General features: G+C 34.4%; 2 protein-coding genes across 2 annotated transcripts in view; one reads left to right on the top strand and one right to left on the bottom strand.

Annotated features, from left to right (window-relative positions):
* Positions 1-10,067, top strand: part of ERO1A (endoplasmic reticulum oxidoreductase 1 alpha) — a 58,793-nt gene extending 48,726 nt beyond the window's left edge. The window contains exons 14-16 of the mRNA XM_032251077.1: positions 3,982-4,068; positions 4,147-4,280; positions 6,648-10,067. Coding sequence (XP_032106968.1) covers positions 3,982-4,068; positions 4,147-4,280; positions 6,648-6,708 — 282 coding nt within the window. The 3' untranslated portion in view covers positions 6,709-10,067. The remainder of the gene's footprint in view (positions 1-3,981; positions 4,069-4,146; positions 4,281-6,647) is intronic.
* A 2,226-nt stretch (positions 10,068-12,293) lies between these two features.
* GPR137C (G protein-coupled receptor 137C) overlaps positions 12,294-14,345 on the bottom strand; it is an 83,577-nt gene continuing 81,525 nt past the window's right edge. The window contains exon 7 of the mRNA XM_032251076.1: positions 12,294-13,568. Within this exon, the coding sequence (XP_032106967.1) occupies positions 13,391-13,568 (178 nt within the window). The 3' untranslated portion in view covers positions 12,294-13,390. The remainder of the gene's footprint in view (positions 13,569-14,345) is intronic.

Here is a 14,345-nt window from a genome sequence, read left to right as displayed (position 1 = left end):
ATAAAGATACTAGCTATGATAGATATAGACACATATATAGAGAGATTTCTATATATCTATGTCTGATTTCATACATATATTATATATATATGTGTATGTATTTTTATCTTTTTAGGAGATAAGGTCTTATTGAAGTGCAGAGGCACGATCATAGCTAACTGCAGCCTGTAACTCCTGGGTTCAAGCCATCTTTCCACCTCAGCCTCCTGAGTAGCTAGAACTACTGGCTAGCACCACCATGCCCTGCTAACTTTTAAAATTTTTTGTTGAGTCAGGGGAGGGTGGGTCTCACTATGTTGCCCAGGCTCGTTTTGAACTCTTGGCCTCAAGTGATCCTCCTGTCTTAGCCTCCCAGAGTGCTGGGAGTACAGGTGTGAGGCACCACCACACCCAGCCTGATTTCATCAAAATATTTACAGAAATCTTCCTCTGCATCTTACTTTCTTTCTGTAATGAAAGAACCTGATTTTTTGCACTCAGTTTTTTTGCTGTTAGATAATAGTTATTCTTGACTTCCCATCTACCTCCTACTTGAAGCATTCTTGCTACAAATACATACCTCAGTGCTTATATAATCTGCCTAAACAGCTTCCAGGAACTAGAAAGTGAGGGGGAAGATGCTGTAATAAGACTTCTTTTTTCCTACTATTTTCAATACGTTCCTTTTTTTTAAAGTTTACTTGCTGCTTTATTGGAAAGTGTTCTGGCATCAGCTCTTTTTAAATCGTGCAGATTAGAAATATTTCTCAGTGTTTTAATTTGATCAAAACTCAGAAACACTCACCTTTAATGTTGTGTGAAGTCTAGGTGGAGAGTCTTTATCTAACAGAGAATTTTTCTGAATCTTTTTTTTTTTTTTTTTGAGACGGAGTTTCGCTCTTGTTACCCAGGCTGGAGTGCAATGGTGCGATCTCGGCTCACTGCAACCTCCGCCTCCTGGGTTCAGGCAATTCTCCTGCCCCAGCCTCCTCAGTCACTGGGATTACAGGCACGCGCCACCATGCCCAGCTAATTTTTTGTATTTTTAGTAGAGACGGGGTTTCACCATGTCTGAATCTTTTACAGGAAAGATGTAAAAAACAAAACATGCTAATATCAGAGATTTTACTTTTTTAAAAAGTAGTTTCTGGTAAATGTGGATTTGAACAGTCATAAATCAATTTTTAAAATCTCATCTTGCTTCCTTAATACCCTATCAATGTATGGTTAGAAATAGAGGACTTGCATGAAGGAGAGTTATTCAGCATTCAATTCAAATAGAATAGGATCTCATTTGAAGACTTGGGCGAGAATTTGGGCGAGAATTGGTCAGTTGGTTTCACTGAATATAAATCACAGCATGTTTGATCATTCGTTCTGTTGACTGGCTGTAATTTAAAGTAATGACTTAAAACTGTATGTCTAAACCAGGAAAATCTGTAAGTGACTTAGGTTCTGGTTATTTTAAGGACCATAAATTTTTCTAATCTAAGATAATTAGGGGACATACTCAGGTTATTGTACATGACTGTTATTTGTGGAAGTCACAAGGATTTTCTCCCATAAAATCCTTACTAATTTTTACTAATTTGATCTAGTAAATTTCTAGCCTATTAATTTGGCCCTTGCATATTAGGTTCACCTCAGAAGATGCATGCTCTTTGATGTGCTTGGTTTTAATCTTACAATGTTAATTTGGCTATTGTAAGCAGCTATGCCTGTTCTCTGTATGTCATACAAAGACTTACTCAAGAGCTGTCACATTCAAGTATTTGAATTAACGTAGAATCAAACATTGAAATTAGACAGTGTCTACAAAAGCAAGCACACTGTTTTAGAACAGAGGCTTCCAACTCTCACAGGTATGAGAGTCTCTTATACTCAGAAACTTTCAAGGCCTCTTCTCATGACAGAGTATTTTTAGTATCTATTGATTTTGAAAATACAATTGCCAAAAAGCCATCATGCATTTAGTAACACTTTTAAAGTAAAAGTTGTGTTTTATTGATCATAGCATTTCTACCTGTTTGGAAATTTGTAGTACATACATGAGAGCTGTTATTCTGTCTGTATGCAGTCTTGTCTCCATGTGGATTTTGTAGATCCTAATTCCTAAGCCTTCTAGAAGTCAATAGCTCATAGGATGGGAACTTGTTTTTTAGAGTAACTTTATTACTCTGTTACTATTGTTAAAAGTATTATTTTTCTGTAAGTTTTGGTCAAAGCTGTAGTTTAAAGGAAACCTAAAATCAAATCACAGAATCTTTGTAGAGTAGTATTATTGGTTAGTTTTTTTTTAAGTAGGTTTAAAATTAGTACCTCTTGCTTGGATGTCATGTGGTCAAAAAAATAAAAAAATTAGTACTTCTTACTGAACAGGTACTGAAACCAAGATAGAGATTATTATTAAGATATGATAATAGTGAACAATTTGGGCTTTGTCTTAATTAATAAGGATATTACATCTGGGATCCTATTAAAAGTCTTTTACATATTACAGCTGTTTGAAAGTTACAAGCTGAATAAAACATCTTGGAAAAGTCTGTCTTCAGAACAAATTGAGGTTTGCTTTGAATAGTGGATTCCAGTCATTGATTTATTCCTACTTTAGATTTGTGGTCCTGTCCTCATCTGGTTGAGCCCACTGTGTGGTTTATCACTTTAAAAAAAGAAAAATGCAGGCCGGCACAGTGGTTCATGACTGTCATCCCAGCAATTTGGGAGGCCAAGGTGGGTGGATCACGAGGTCAGTGTTCAAGACTAGCCCTTGCCAAGATGGTGAAACCTGTCTCTACTAAAAATACAAAAATTAGCCAGACATGGTGGCAGATGCCTGTAATTCCAGCTACTCGGGAGGCTGAGGCAGAGAATTGCTTGAACCAGCCTGGGCAACAGAGCAAGACTCCATCTCAAAAAAAAAAAAAAAAAAAGAAAAATACTATGTGTTCCCTAAATTATAGGCCAATTTATATAATGGATCTTCTATCTGAGATGTATGTCAAATTTCCTGCTAAGAATACTGTAAGTGTGGGATTCTCCTCTTTGTCCAGGACAGGAGTCATTTGGAGGATCAGTTGGTAATTTCCACTGGAGTAAAAGAAGGATGTATTCTTGGCTTCCCTTTTTTCCATATTCTTTAAGGATATATACCACATTTAGATCAGCTAGATGCATGTCACCCTATTATAAATGATACAGTATTCTAAGGTTCATGGATGTATACATATGTATTAAAAGCATAAAAACAAAAAGGGAACGGTAAATGCCAAATTTAGTATAGCGGTAGAGGGTGGGATATGGTACTTGAGAGATAACTTGAGGGCCTTCAATGGTACTTCTGACGTTTTTTTCTAAAACTTGGTAATGGATACATGGCGTTCACTGTATTTTGTATATTTTTGCATGTTAATAGTAATATTAATATTAACAAAAGAAGATATGTTTGTTTTACCATATTCATACCAGGAAGAAGGGCTGTAGTTGAACTATTAAGAAACCAAAGGATTTTTTTTTCCTTTCCATTTCTGCCTTCTTCCCTCATTCCCTTCCTCCATTCCTTCTGGTAAATGATGCCCTCTAACCCTGCCTCACCCTCCTTTCTCCACCTGTTGACATATAGTTAATCACCTACAGTGGACACCTTGACAAAGTTATTTTTGTATATTTTTGCAGATAGTTTAGCTTTGGAGTCAGGCGGGGCTGGGTTCTAAGTTTTTTGTTTACTAGATGTGGGAATTTAGGCAAGTTACCTAAAAACTCTGAATCTTTATTATTTTTTTTTTTACATTCATTAGGTGCAGATTATAATAAGATCTACTTTTATTTGTGGTGAAGATTAAATGAGATTGTATATGTAATGATGCTGGTTTGTAGAATCAATGAATGTTCTCCTTTTTGGTACCCCATAGTACCTTGTACAGTGTTAGGCACATAGAAGGCACTCAGAAAATATTAATTGACTGTATATTACATCTTAATAAAATTTTGTTACATTGTTTTCAGGAGGACTTTCGACTGCATTTTAGAAATATTTCAAGAATCATGGATTGTGTTGGTTGTTTTAAGTGTCGTCTGTGGGGAAAGCTTCAGGTAAGCAAATCAAGCCATTCCTATTTCTCATTTACCCTTTGCATGAATAATTTTCTAATTTTTTCTTATTTGTTATAGACTCAGGGTTTGGGCACTGCTCTGAAGATCTTGTTTTCCGAGAAATTGATAGCAAATATGCCAGAAAGTGGACCCAGTTATGAATTCCATCTAACCAGACAAGAAATAGTATCATTATTCAATGCATTTGGAAGGTTAGTTTGAATGTTCTGAAATTGCTTCTGCTAGCCAAGTAAGTCTAAAGCAACATATATGCTCTCAGAAAAAACCTGGGTAAGGAATATCTTTTTCATTTTATTTTAATTAATTAATTAATTAATTATTTTTTGAGACAGAGTCTTGCTCTGTAGCCCAGGCTGCAGTGCAGTGGTGTGATCTCAGCTTACTGCAACCTCTACCTTCTGGGTTCAAGCAATTCTCCCACCTCAGCCTCCCAGGTAGCTGGGATTACAGGTGCATTACACCATGCCTGGCTAATTTTTTTATTTTTTATTTTTAGTAGAGATAGGGTTTCACCATGTTGGCCAGGCTGGTCTTGAACTCCTGACCTCAGGTGATCTGCTGGCCTCGACCTCCCAAAGTGCTGGATTACAGGCATGAGCCACCATGCCCAGCCAGGAATATTCTTTCTAAAGAAACCATTTCATTACAGAATTACAGGATATTATGAAATAACTTATACAATTAGTACATGATATATGAAATAACATATACAGGATATATGAAATTACAAATACAATTAGGACATGATGTTCTTTATTTTCATCTGTTGACTTTTATGATCATAATTAGGGCTGGACATGGTGGCTCATGCCTGTAATCCTAGCACTTTGGGAGGCTGAGACAGGTGTATCACTTGAGGCCAAGAGTTCGAGACCAGCCTGGCCAGCTCTACTAAAAATACAAAAGTTAGCCAGGTGTGGTGGAGCATGCTGTATTTCAGTATTCATCTTATGGAATTTGTACATTAAAAAATTGTTTAAAAGCAGTTTTTTTTTTTTGCTATCCAATTTTTGTGATGGTGCTAGAAAAATCATGTTTAATATAGGTGTACATGTAAATCTCTGTTAATTCACCATTGTATAAAAAGGTTAATAACTCTTTTAAAAATAATTATTTCCCATAAAAATGATTAAAGAAAAGCATGAAATAAGGAATTTACATTAAAATATTTAAGTATAGATGCATTCCGTATGCCCTATCATGCAAGAAAATGCTGAGATTTATAAAAATTAACATTTTTTAAAGGACTACATTTCCTCATTTAAAAAAAAAACTACAATTTTGGGCTTGAAATAATTGACTTTCAAAATTGTTTCTCTAGCATCCAGGGGCTTAATAGTTAATATTTCATTGATTACTGTCTTTTCATGATAGAGAGCAAAGCTAAGTACACTTAAGGAACAAAATTTACAAAAAGAGTGAAAGCAATGTGGTCACACATTTAATATTTTTATTCTTTATAAGCCAATAGCTTTGATTCTTTCTAAATTTACTAAATATTGTGTATTTTAAGTATTCATATACTTAGGCATTTAAAAATATATATAGTTATATTTCTGTGTTTATATACTTTATACTTACATACTTTAATAGTAAGAATATTAATATATTTATGAATACTTATACCTAAATATTACATTTGTATACTTACATATTTTATACCAAATACTCATACTTTAATAGTAAGTGAATATACTTATGAATACTTAAAATACATAAGTGTTTTAATATCTGTGTATCTCATACTTATGTATTTGATTGATTGATTGATTGACTGACGTGATCAGCTCACTGCAACCTTGGCCTCCCAGGCCCAATAGATTCTCTCACCTTAGTCTCCTGAGTAGCTGGGATACAGGCACACACCACCATGCCTGGCTAATTTTTTTTTTTTTTTTTTTGTAGAGACAGGGTTTTGCCACATTGCCCTTGCTGGTCTCAAATTGCTGGACTCAAGTGCTCTACTTGCCTTGGCCTCCCAAAGTGCTGGGATTACAGGCATGAGCTACTGCACCTGGCTATTTTATTTATTTGAAAGGATATTTTTATTAGAGATAGGATCTGGCTGTGTTGCCCAGGCTGGAGTGCAGTGGCATGGTCATAGCTCCCTGAAACCTTGAACTCCTGGACTCAAGCAGTTCTACTACCTCGGGCTCCCAAGTAGCTGGGACTGCAGGTGCACACAGCCATGCCTGGCTAATTTTTAAATTTTTTGGGTAGAAACCAGGTCTCCCTATGTTGGCCAGGCTGGTCTCAAATTCCAGACCTCAAGCAGTTCTCCCATCTTGGCCTTAGAAAGTACTGGGATTGCAGGAGTGAATCATTGCACCTGGCATACTTACATATTTAAATAATTTTAAAATAACTAACTTCTGGACAATAATAGTTTTACCATGTCAAATTAAGAACTAAAATATATTACAATACATTAAATCATTTATACACCTTAAATTTGTTGAAATAAATTAAAAATGTTCTGTTTTAAAACGCAAAGTGAATAACTTTTACAGAGAAAATTTACCTAAGATGGTTTCTGAGTGAAATATTTTTGGTTACAGAATTTCTACAAGTGTGAAAGAATTAGAAAACTTCAGGAACTTGTTACAAAATATTCATTAAAGAAAACAAGATGAAATGTGCCTGTTTCTGGATAATGGAGGCCAAAGAGTGGAATTTTATTCAATGGCATAATAGCAATGACAGTCTTAAGCCAAACATTTTATATAAAGTTGCTTTTGTAAAGGAGAATTATATTAAGTAAACAAATTTTTAAAAATTGTGTTAAGTCTATGTATAATATGACTGTGAGTAAAAGTAATACTTCGATAATGTGGTACAAATTTTTAAGTTTAATATTGAATAAAAGGAGAATTATCAGATTCATATATGATAAAAGTAAGTGAATGTTCTAAGTCTCTCAAACTACCATTTTGTGTAATAAGATGTAATATAAATGAAACTATGGTAAATGTGATAAGCATTTAATAGGAAAATGCTAAGGAGGTTCATGAATGACCCATAATTAACAACGTAGAATTTTTCAATACATTTAGGGTTGCCAGATTTAGCAAATAAAAATAAAGATTGCCCAGTTAGATTTGAATTTCAGATAAACAACTAGTTTTTTAATGTAAGTATGTTACATGGAATACCTGGAACATAATAACTTATACTAAAAAATTATCTGTCTGAAATTCAGATTTAACTGGGAGTCTTGTATTTTATCTGGCAATTTTAAAATACATTGGTATAAAACAAATCACTTTTAGAATTACATTGCTATTTTGATTGAGTTGTTTTTGTGTGTAGAAAGGTACAATAACAACTCAAAGGCACAGGAGATTTCTAAACATTGTGAAAAGTTGAATAGATTGCATATTTATTCTCATAATACTTTCCCTAATATTAAATAAAATTTTGGGAGCACTTTTTATTTTTATATAATTTTCAATTTACAAAAAAGTTTCAAAATTAAGTACAAAGAGCTCTCTTATCCAGATTCACTAATTGTTCATATGCGCTTTATCTTTCATGTTTTTTCTGTACACACAGACAGACAAGGTTTTCTTCAATCATTTGAAAGTCAGTTACAGGCATCTTGCCCCTTTAATCCTAAATACTTCAGGGTAATACTGAATAATTTCTAAAAATAATTTTCTTGGAAAAAAAAACCTCCCGCAGTTCTGGAACTACAATACTATAAGCCTTAGAATGAATAATAATTTCAAGTTCTATTCTAAACTTCTTTTTGAGTTTTGTTGCCCGTTTTATGCTTGATGTGTATAATAATAGGGTAGTCCAATTTTTTTTTTTTTTTTTTTTTTTAAAGAGACAAGGTTTTGCTATGTTTCCCAGGCTGGACTTGAGCTACTCCTGGGCTGGGCTGAAATAATCTTCCCACCTCAGCCTCCCAGGTAGCTGGGAATACAGGTGCATGCCACCATACCTGGCTTAATTTTTGTTTTTTATACACGAAGTTCATTTCCATTGTCTCCCTAAAACTGAACTGTAATTTCAGGAGGTTTTCATTAGGGGAAGCTCTTCATTTATAAAACTATTTGAAGGTGTTTAGGAATTTATATCACATGGTAATTGTAGAGAAAAAGAAGCTATATACCTCAAAATCATGTGCCCTCTTTACATATGTCTCATCAGGTATAATATGTTGAAATGTCACATTACTAGTGGAGCAGGATTTATTTATATAGTGGTTAAGAAATGTCAGTTTACACTGTTGTATACTTTTTCTTCTCTGTGTCCCTAAGGCCTGGTACAGTGCCAAGCACATACTTAGTATCTAATAAATATTTGTGGGATGAATGTATGTATATGTATTCAGTATATTTTAAATTAATAATCACAGAAGTAAGTTTAACAATGTATCCTATTTTCCTTTGACACTTCATTTTCTCTATGGCAGAAAGAGATAGACATTAACCCACTGATTAAGTCAGTCTTCTTGGAGACTCAAAAGACTATAATCACTCTCTATAAAATACAGTAGTGGATTCAAAAGGCCATTTTTTTGGTGTATCCCTCTCTCTCATTTTATGCCTCCCTTCATTTTTTTTTTTTTTTTTTTAAACAGCCAGTGTTTTTGAAGGAATATTCTTACCTCCATTTGTCACCTTCTACTGGCTCCTTAACTGAAATCTGCCATTTGGCTGTAGTTCTTAACAACCCCTTCCTGTGAAGTCTAAAATCTTAATTCTAAATCCACAGTTTAGTTCACGAGCTATTATTTGACTTTTTTTTCCCTGTATTTGACATTGTTGACAACCCCTACTTTAAAGATTCCCTTGATTTCTTAACATTTTGCTCACTGCTGACCACCCCCCCGACCCCCCTTTTGGCCTTATTCCTTAAATGTTATTCCTCAGACTTCCATTTATTCTCTCTTAATCATAACACCACTTCTCATGCTTGGGTAATTTCAATTTAGTGATTCCTAAATCCTTTAGTCAAACTCAATCCATCTGCCTGGTGCACTTTACTTGGTGGTTCCACAGATACCTTTTTGTGTCTTAAAACATTTATTCTCTCCAAAACTTACTCTAATGCCTCTGTTCCTTACTTTGGCTAATTTTAGAACCATTATATTCTAAGTTTTCTAGGCTAATGCCTCTCCTCTCCTTCCCCCTATCATTTAGTGTCTAAGTTCTGATTTTATCTCCACCTCTCTGATGCATCGCTATCTTTCATCTTCATTGCTATTATTAATACCTACGGTATTACACTAATCTGCCTCCTGTACCTAGCTGGTCTCCTCTCTGTTGCAACCCGATGTTACCAGAGTAGGTTTTCTAGAAGCACTCTGACAGTGTTACTCCCTGCTTAATACCCTTCAGTGACTTCAGGAACCTTCAGGAGAAAGCCAAACTCCTGTGTTTGGTGTACAAGGTCTTCTTATGTGCGATGTGCTTCCTCCACTGAATGTTCTGGTGAAACAGACTCACAGTTCTTCAGAAGCCCCATATGGCCAGGCCTCCTGCCTTGGTAAATGCTGTACTCTTTGCCTCAAGTGTGCTAGTCATCCTTCCCCACTTGGAAAATTCCTATGCATCTTGCAGGCCTGACATAAGCATCTCCTCTGTGAAGTCTCCCTTGCTCCACTCAAGGAGAATCATCTAACTTCCTCTTTGTGTCACCACTGTAATTACAACCTACCTCTACTGTATGTCACTTAAATTGTACTGTATTGTTTTATTTTTCAAAAGTCTTCTTTCCTAGAATGTGAGCTCATTAAGGGCAGGGAAAGGAACCTTTTTATTTTTTGCATCTCCATAGCATAGTTTTTGGCATATGAACGTTTAATAAATGTTTGTTGATTAAATTGCTTTTAAAGTGACATCTTTATTATATTAGAGGTCCTACCTTTATTCCAAATACTTTCACTCCCTTCACTTTAAAGCAAGGGTCAGTAGAGTCCCAAGGATTTGTAGACTTGAAGGGGTCAATAAAGCTGTAATTGCATTCAATATTTGGTGTGGTTTTTGGTGGGTCATGAAAGGGTTCTCTTCTGGATAAAAAGGAACTTCTTTCCTGGGAAAAGTCAGCATCATTGAGGAATTTCTTGAATAATCAATACCTTTCCAGGATTATAAGGTAGACAAATGGATTCCTGTTTAAGATTCTAAGAGGAAGGAGAGAGGTGTTATAAATTATTTCATACAACAATTTTTCTTAGCTTAATGTTTGAATAAATATATACTATCTAATAATGTATTGACATTTTAAACTCCATAGCACTTGATATCAAATTGGTATATAACATTAAGCGATATGACATCCAGATGTAAGTAATTATAAGCTCACTAAAGGCAAACTATCATTTGTAACTCCTGATGTTTTTTTCTCTTTTTTTTTGTGGTAGCATTAGGTTCTTACCCTTATATGATAGAAACTCAATATAGTCCATTATGAGAGATGAAGAAAACCAGACCTCTAAAGAAAAGCACAAACACTTTTATTTTTAATAGTAGTGTTTTGTTACAATTTAGTGAAACAACAAATAAATACATTCATTGGCCACAGCTATACTTTTACAACCAGTTTGGAACTGATTATATAGCTGAGAAACACTGTTAAACAATAAAAAAGGCAGCTATGCATAAAAAAGCCACTTTAGCTATAAATTACATTTTTCATAAAACTACAACCAACTACAATGAGTGGTAAAAGTTTCAAAAATTAATGGCCACCCAAGTGAAATGATGAAAACAAATACTGCTAATCACTACAGAATTACACACTTAATAATGAAAGTCACTTTTTAATCAATGAACATTAAGGTTTGATATTGTCATTATGTGCTTCAGTGCAGGATGAAGAGGGAATCGGTAGCCCTTTGATTTTATAAACAACTCCTTTCGAGACCAAACTTAAAGTGCTCCTAGTGCTTTGGAATTTTTAAGCAAAGATTGGGCCAGAGTGTATCTTTGTCTTTGGTGATGTGTTAGATGTGTATAAGAAGACAAATGCAAGAATTTGGGTACCTAGTCAGTGATAAGAATAAACTTACAAATCTTAAATTTGGAACAATCAACTTATGCAGCAGGAAGAACCAAGTTATTTTATCTGAAAATTTTAAAAAAGTAATCTTTGTTAATATGGTCAAATAGGAACATTACCGAGGGAAGCCTTACTAGAAAAACTTTATTATCTTGAACCCCAAGGATTAATAAAGACAACATATCTTTTCAGACAGTTCTAGATGATTGGATAGATTCAAAATAGCATTCTGAGACGAAATCTAACAACTGAAGTTGCAATAAAAATGTACTGCTGTCACTGTTAATACCACGGTTAACTTTTTATACTATTTTAAAATAATTTGGTTACAATGAGAGAACTTATAAACTCAAAATAACATAAGTATATGCTTCTGATTGAATACAAAGTCATTTTGTATCATAAAAAGGAGAAATTGGCCCAGCGAGGTGGCTTATGCCTGTAATCCCAGCACTTTGGGAGGCCCAGACGGGCAGATCATGAGGTCAAGAGATCAAGACCATCCTGGCCAATGTTGTGAAATCCTGTCTCTACTAAAAATACAAAAATTAGCTGGGTGTGATGACATGTTCTTGTAGTCCCAGCTACTCAGGAGGCTTAGGCAGGAGAATCACCTGAACCTGGGAGGCAGAGGTTGCAGTGAGCCGAGAGCATGCCACTGTACTCCAGCCTGGGTGACAGAGCGAGAATTGGTCTCAAAAAATAAATAAATAAATAAATTTGTCTGTGTACTGGCCTCCCAAAAGATCAAAAGCATTAGCAATTTCAATTTTTCCTTAGGGTTTCAATCTAATGTTATACTTTTGTGAAGTTATTGTATCAGTTGTTAAAAAGTTGAAATACATTTTAACCAAGAGGAAATAGCATTGTAATCAAAGTATAAAACAGCAAAGGATAGTTGTATTAGTTCTAGTTCTGAAGAAATAGATGGCAGACAGTTGTAGTTAGTTGTCTTTGAGCATGTTGTGACAACTTCCCAATGTTGCTTGTTCCCTTGGCATTTGAGGTATTCAGCATCTACTTTCTATATAGACACTGGTACAAAGTGCATTTTAAAATTCTGTATTAGCCTACCATTTTCTTTTTTGTTTTTTAGATTCAGGATGGGACATTTAAGACAGTTTTAATATAATTTTAAAAGTATTCCAATATTGTTAACCTGTGGTTTTATACTTACCTAGTTCGTACATTTACTTAAGGTTGCTCATTTAGTCTAATGCTGGAATTAATTTGAATTCAATTTAATTTGGCTTTTCCCATATACAAGATATAAAAATGTGAAAATCATAGGAGGAATTACATGTCTCACAAAATATTGCACTTGAGTTCACTGCAATAATGTATCATGATTTCATTTACCTGAGGACAATCCTGATTTACTAGGTAAGACCAGCTATATCATGCTTCAGATAAATCAAATGCTTTTGAAAATATATTTGTTTTAATTTAGAATTATATATTTTGTGAATAATTCTTAAATGTATTTCTAAACTTGTTTAGTCCCAAGAAGTTTCTACCAACATCACCCTATGCAAAAGTCACTATTGCTTTCTTGAAGAGTTATGTTTAAACTCCTACATATATCTCAATTGTATACAAAATAATCAATTGACCAATTCTACTCAAAGTAGCCACACAATTTTCACTGGCATATTTTCCTCTTGAAATTGTGGCTCTCCAAAGAACACTGCTGGCCAGAACTAATGGATTACTACTATCATTTGTTTAAAATGATTGAATTTCAGTCGGCATTTTAAAATTATGCTTAAAAGAACTGTCTTCAATGATTAACATTTCAGAAGATTTTTATAAAGAATGATATATTTTTATTCCTTAACTCTGTGTACTGTTCATATTATAAAATTTTTATTAAGATTTCCATATAGAGCATACCATTGAATATATAGGCTTTGATTTTCATAGGAAAATTGCCTTCCAGTTTGGTGTACAATATAGTAGATTTCAGTGTGAACATTAGCATATGACTTTGGGGACTGCAGTGACTCTTTCAGAACAAAGATAAAAGTGCACATATGCATTTGATGTTCCAAAGTCAGGATTTTTGGAGGCCATCAAGTGCTTAAGATGCAATCTCTCTTTTCTCCTACTCCAAACTTTCCATTTTACTATGTCAAAAATAACAGCTCTGTTCTTTACCAAACACAGCCAAACTTCCAGATTTTGTTTTCAGTTGCAACAGATAATGGAATGTTTATGTAGATGAAATTTGAACACAATGAATATACACATCTATGAAAAACAACTCAAGAATCATGACTTGGTGATGCTGTCAGTTTTGTGGTGTCACATATAAGCTATGAGGATTGTTCAAATCTAAATTACTACAAGTAAAGAGCAGAGGAGCAGTATCTGTCATAGGTCCATTCAGGTGGGGAGTGACTGTGTAACTGTTGCTGCCACACCCAGCCATGGTGCCATACCAGCCCAAACTTTGCGAGTTTGGTAAACTGTAACAAAAAAAGGCAAAGAAATCATAGGACTATGATCAAAATATAAGTCACATTTGAATTTTTAGCATTTTCAATGAATTTTATAATATAGTTAGCAATCAAATATACTGAAATATGTTCTTTGTCAAATAACATAATGCCTTTCTACAAATTTAATGACTTTTATCTAATATCCTGGATTCTGTATAACATTATGTTACAAAAGAATGAATAAATACCATCAGAACTGGAAAAAGTTGATTGTCAGATGATAATAATAATGTAGCCCGTATGTGTTAGGCTCTAAGGTATCTATGTATGTATATATGTATGCAGACACACATATACATTCACTTAATCCTCACAACCAACCTCTGAGACAGATAGGTTCTATTATCCCTATCTTACAGATGAAAAGAAGGCTCAAAAAACTGAGGTTATGTAACTTGTCCAGATGAAGTTAGGATTACAGAAAATGTATCAAGCTGAAGGCACTATATAGGTGTGCATTAAGCTTTTCTCCTTGTCCAAATCACAGCCAATAGTGTATTACTTAAGGACTTGAAATAGTTTTGAAACAAGGAGGGCATGGGGCATTTCCTATGGCAGTTAAGCTTCCGAAGAGTTTTATCTACGGTTTCTCTGGATTTTGCATAGCACTGTGGCTCACGCATGTAATCCCAGCACTTTGGGAGGCCAAGGCAGGTGGATCACGAGGTCAAGAGATAGAGACCATCCTGGCCAACATGGTGAAATCCCGTCTCTACCAAAAATACAAAAATTAGCTGGGTCTGG

This window comes from Sapajus apella, unplaced genomic scaffold (genome assembly GCF_009761245.1).
Source record: "Sapajus apella isolate SASKATOON/1434 unplaced genomic scaffold, GSC_monkey_1.0 scaffold74, whole genome shotgun sequence".
In the NCBI taxonomy this organism is placed as follows: Eukaryota; Metazoa; Chordata; class Mammalia; order Primates; family Cebidae; genus Sapajus; species Sapajus apella.
This window is presented reverse-complemented; position numbering and strand designations above follow the sequence as displayed.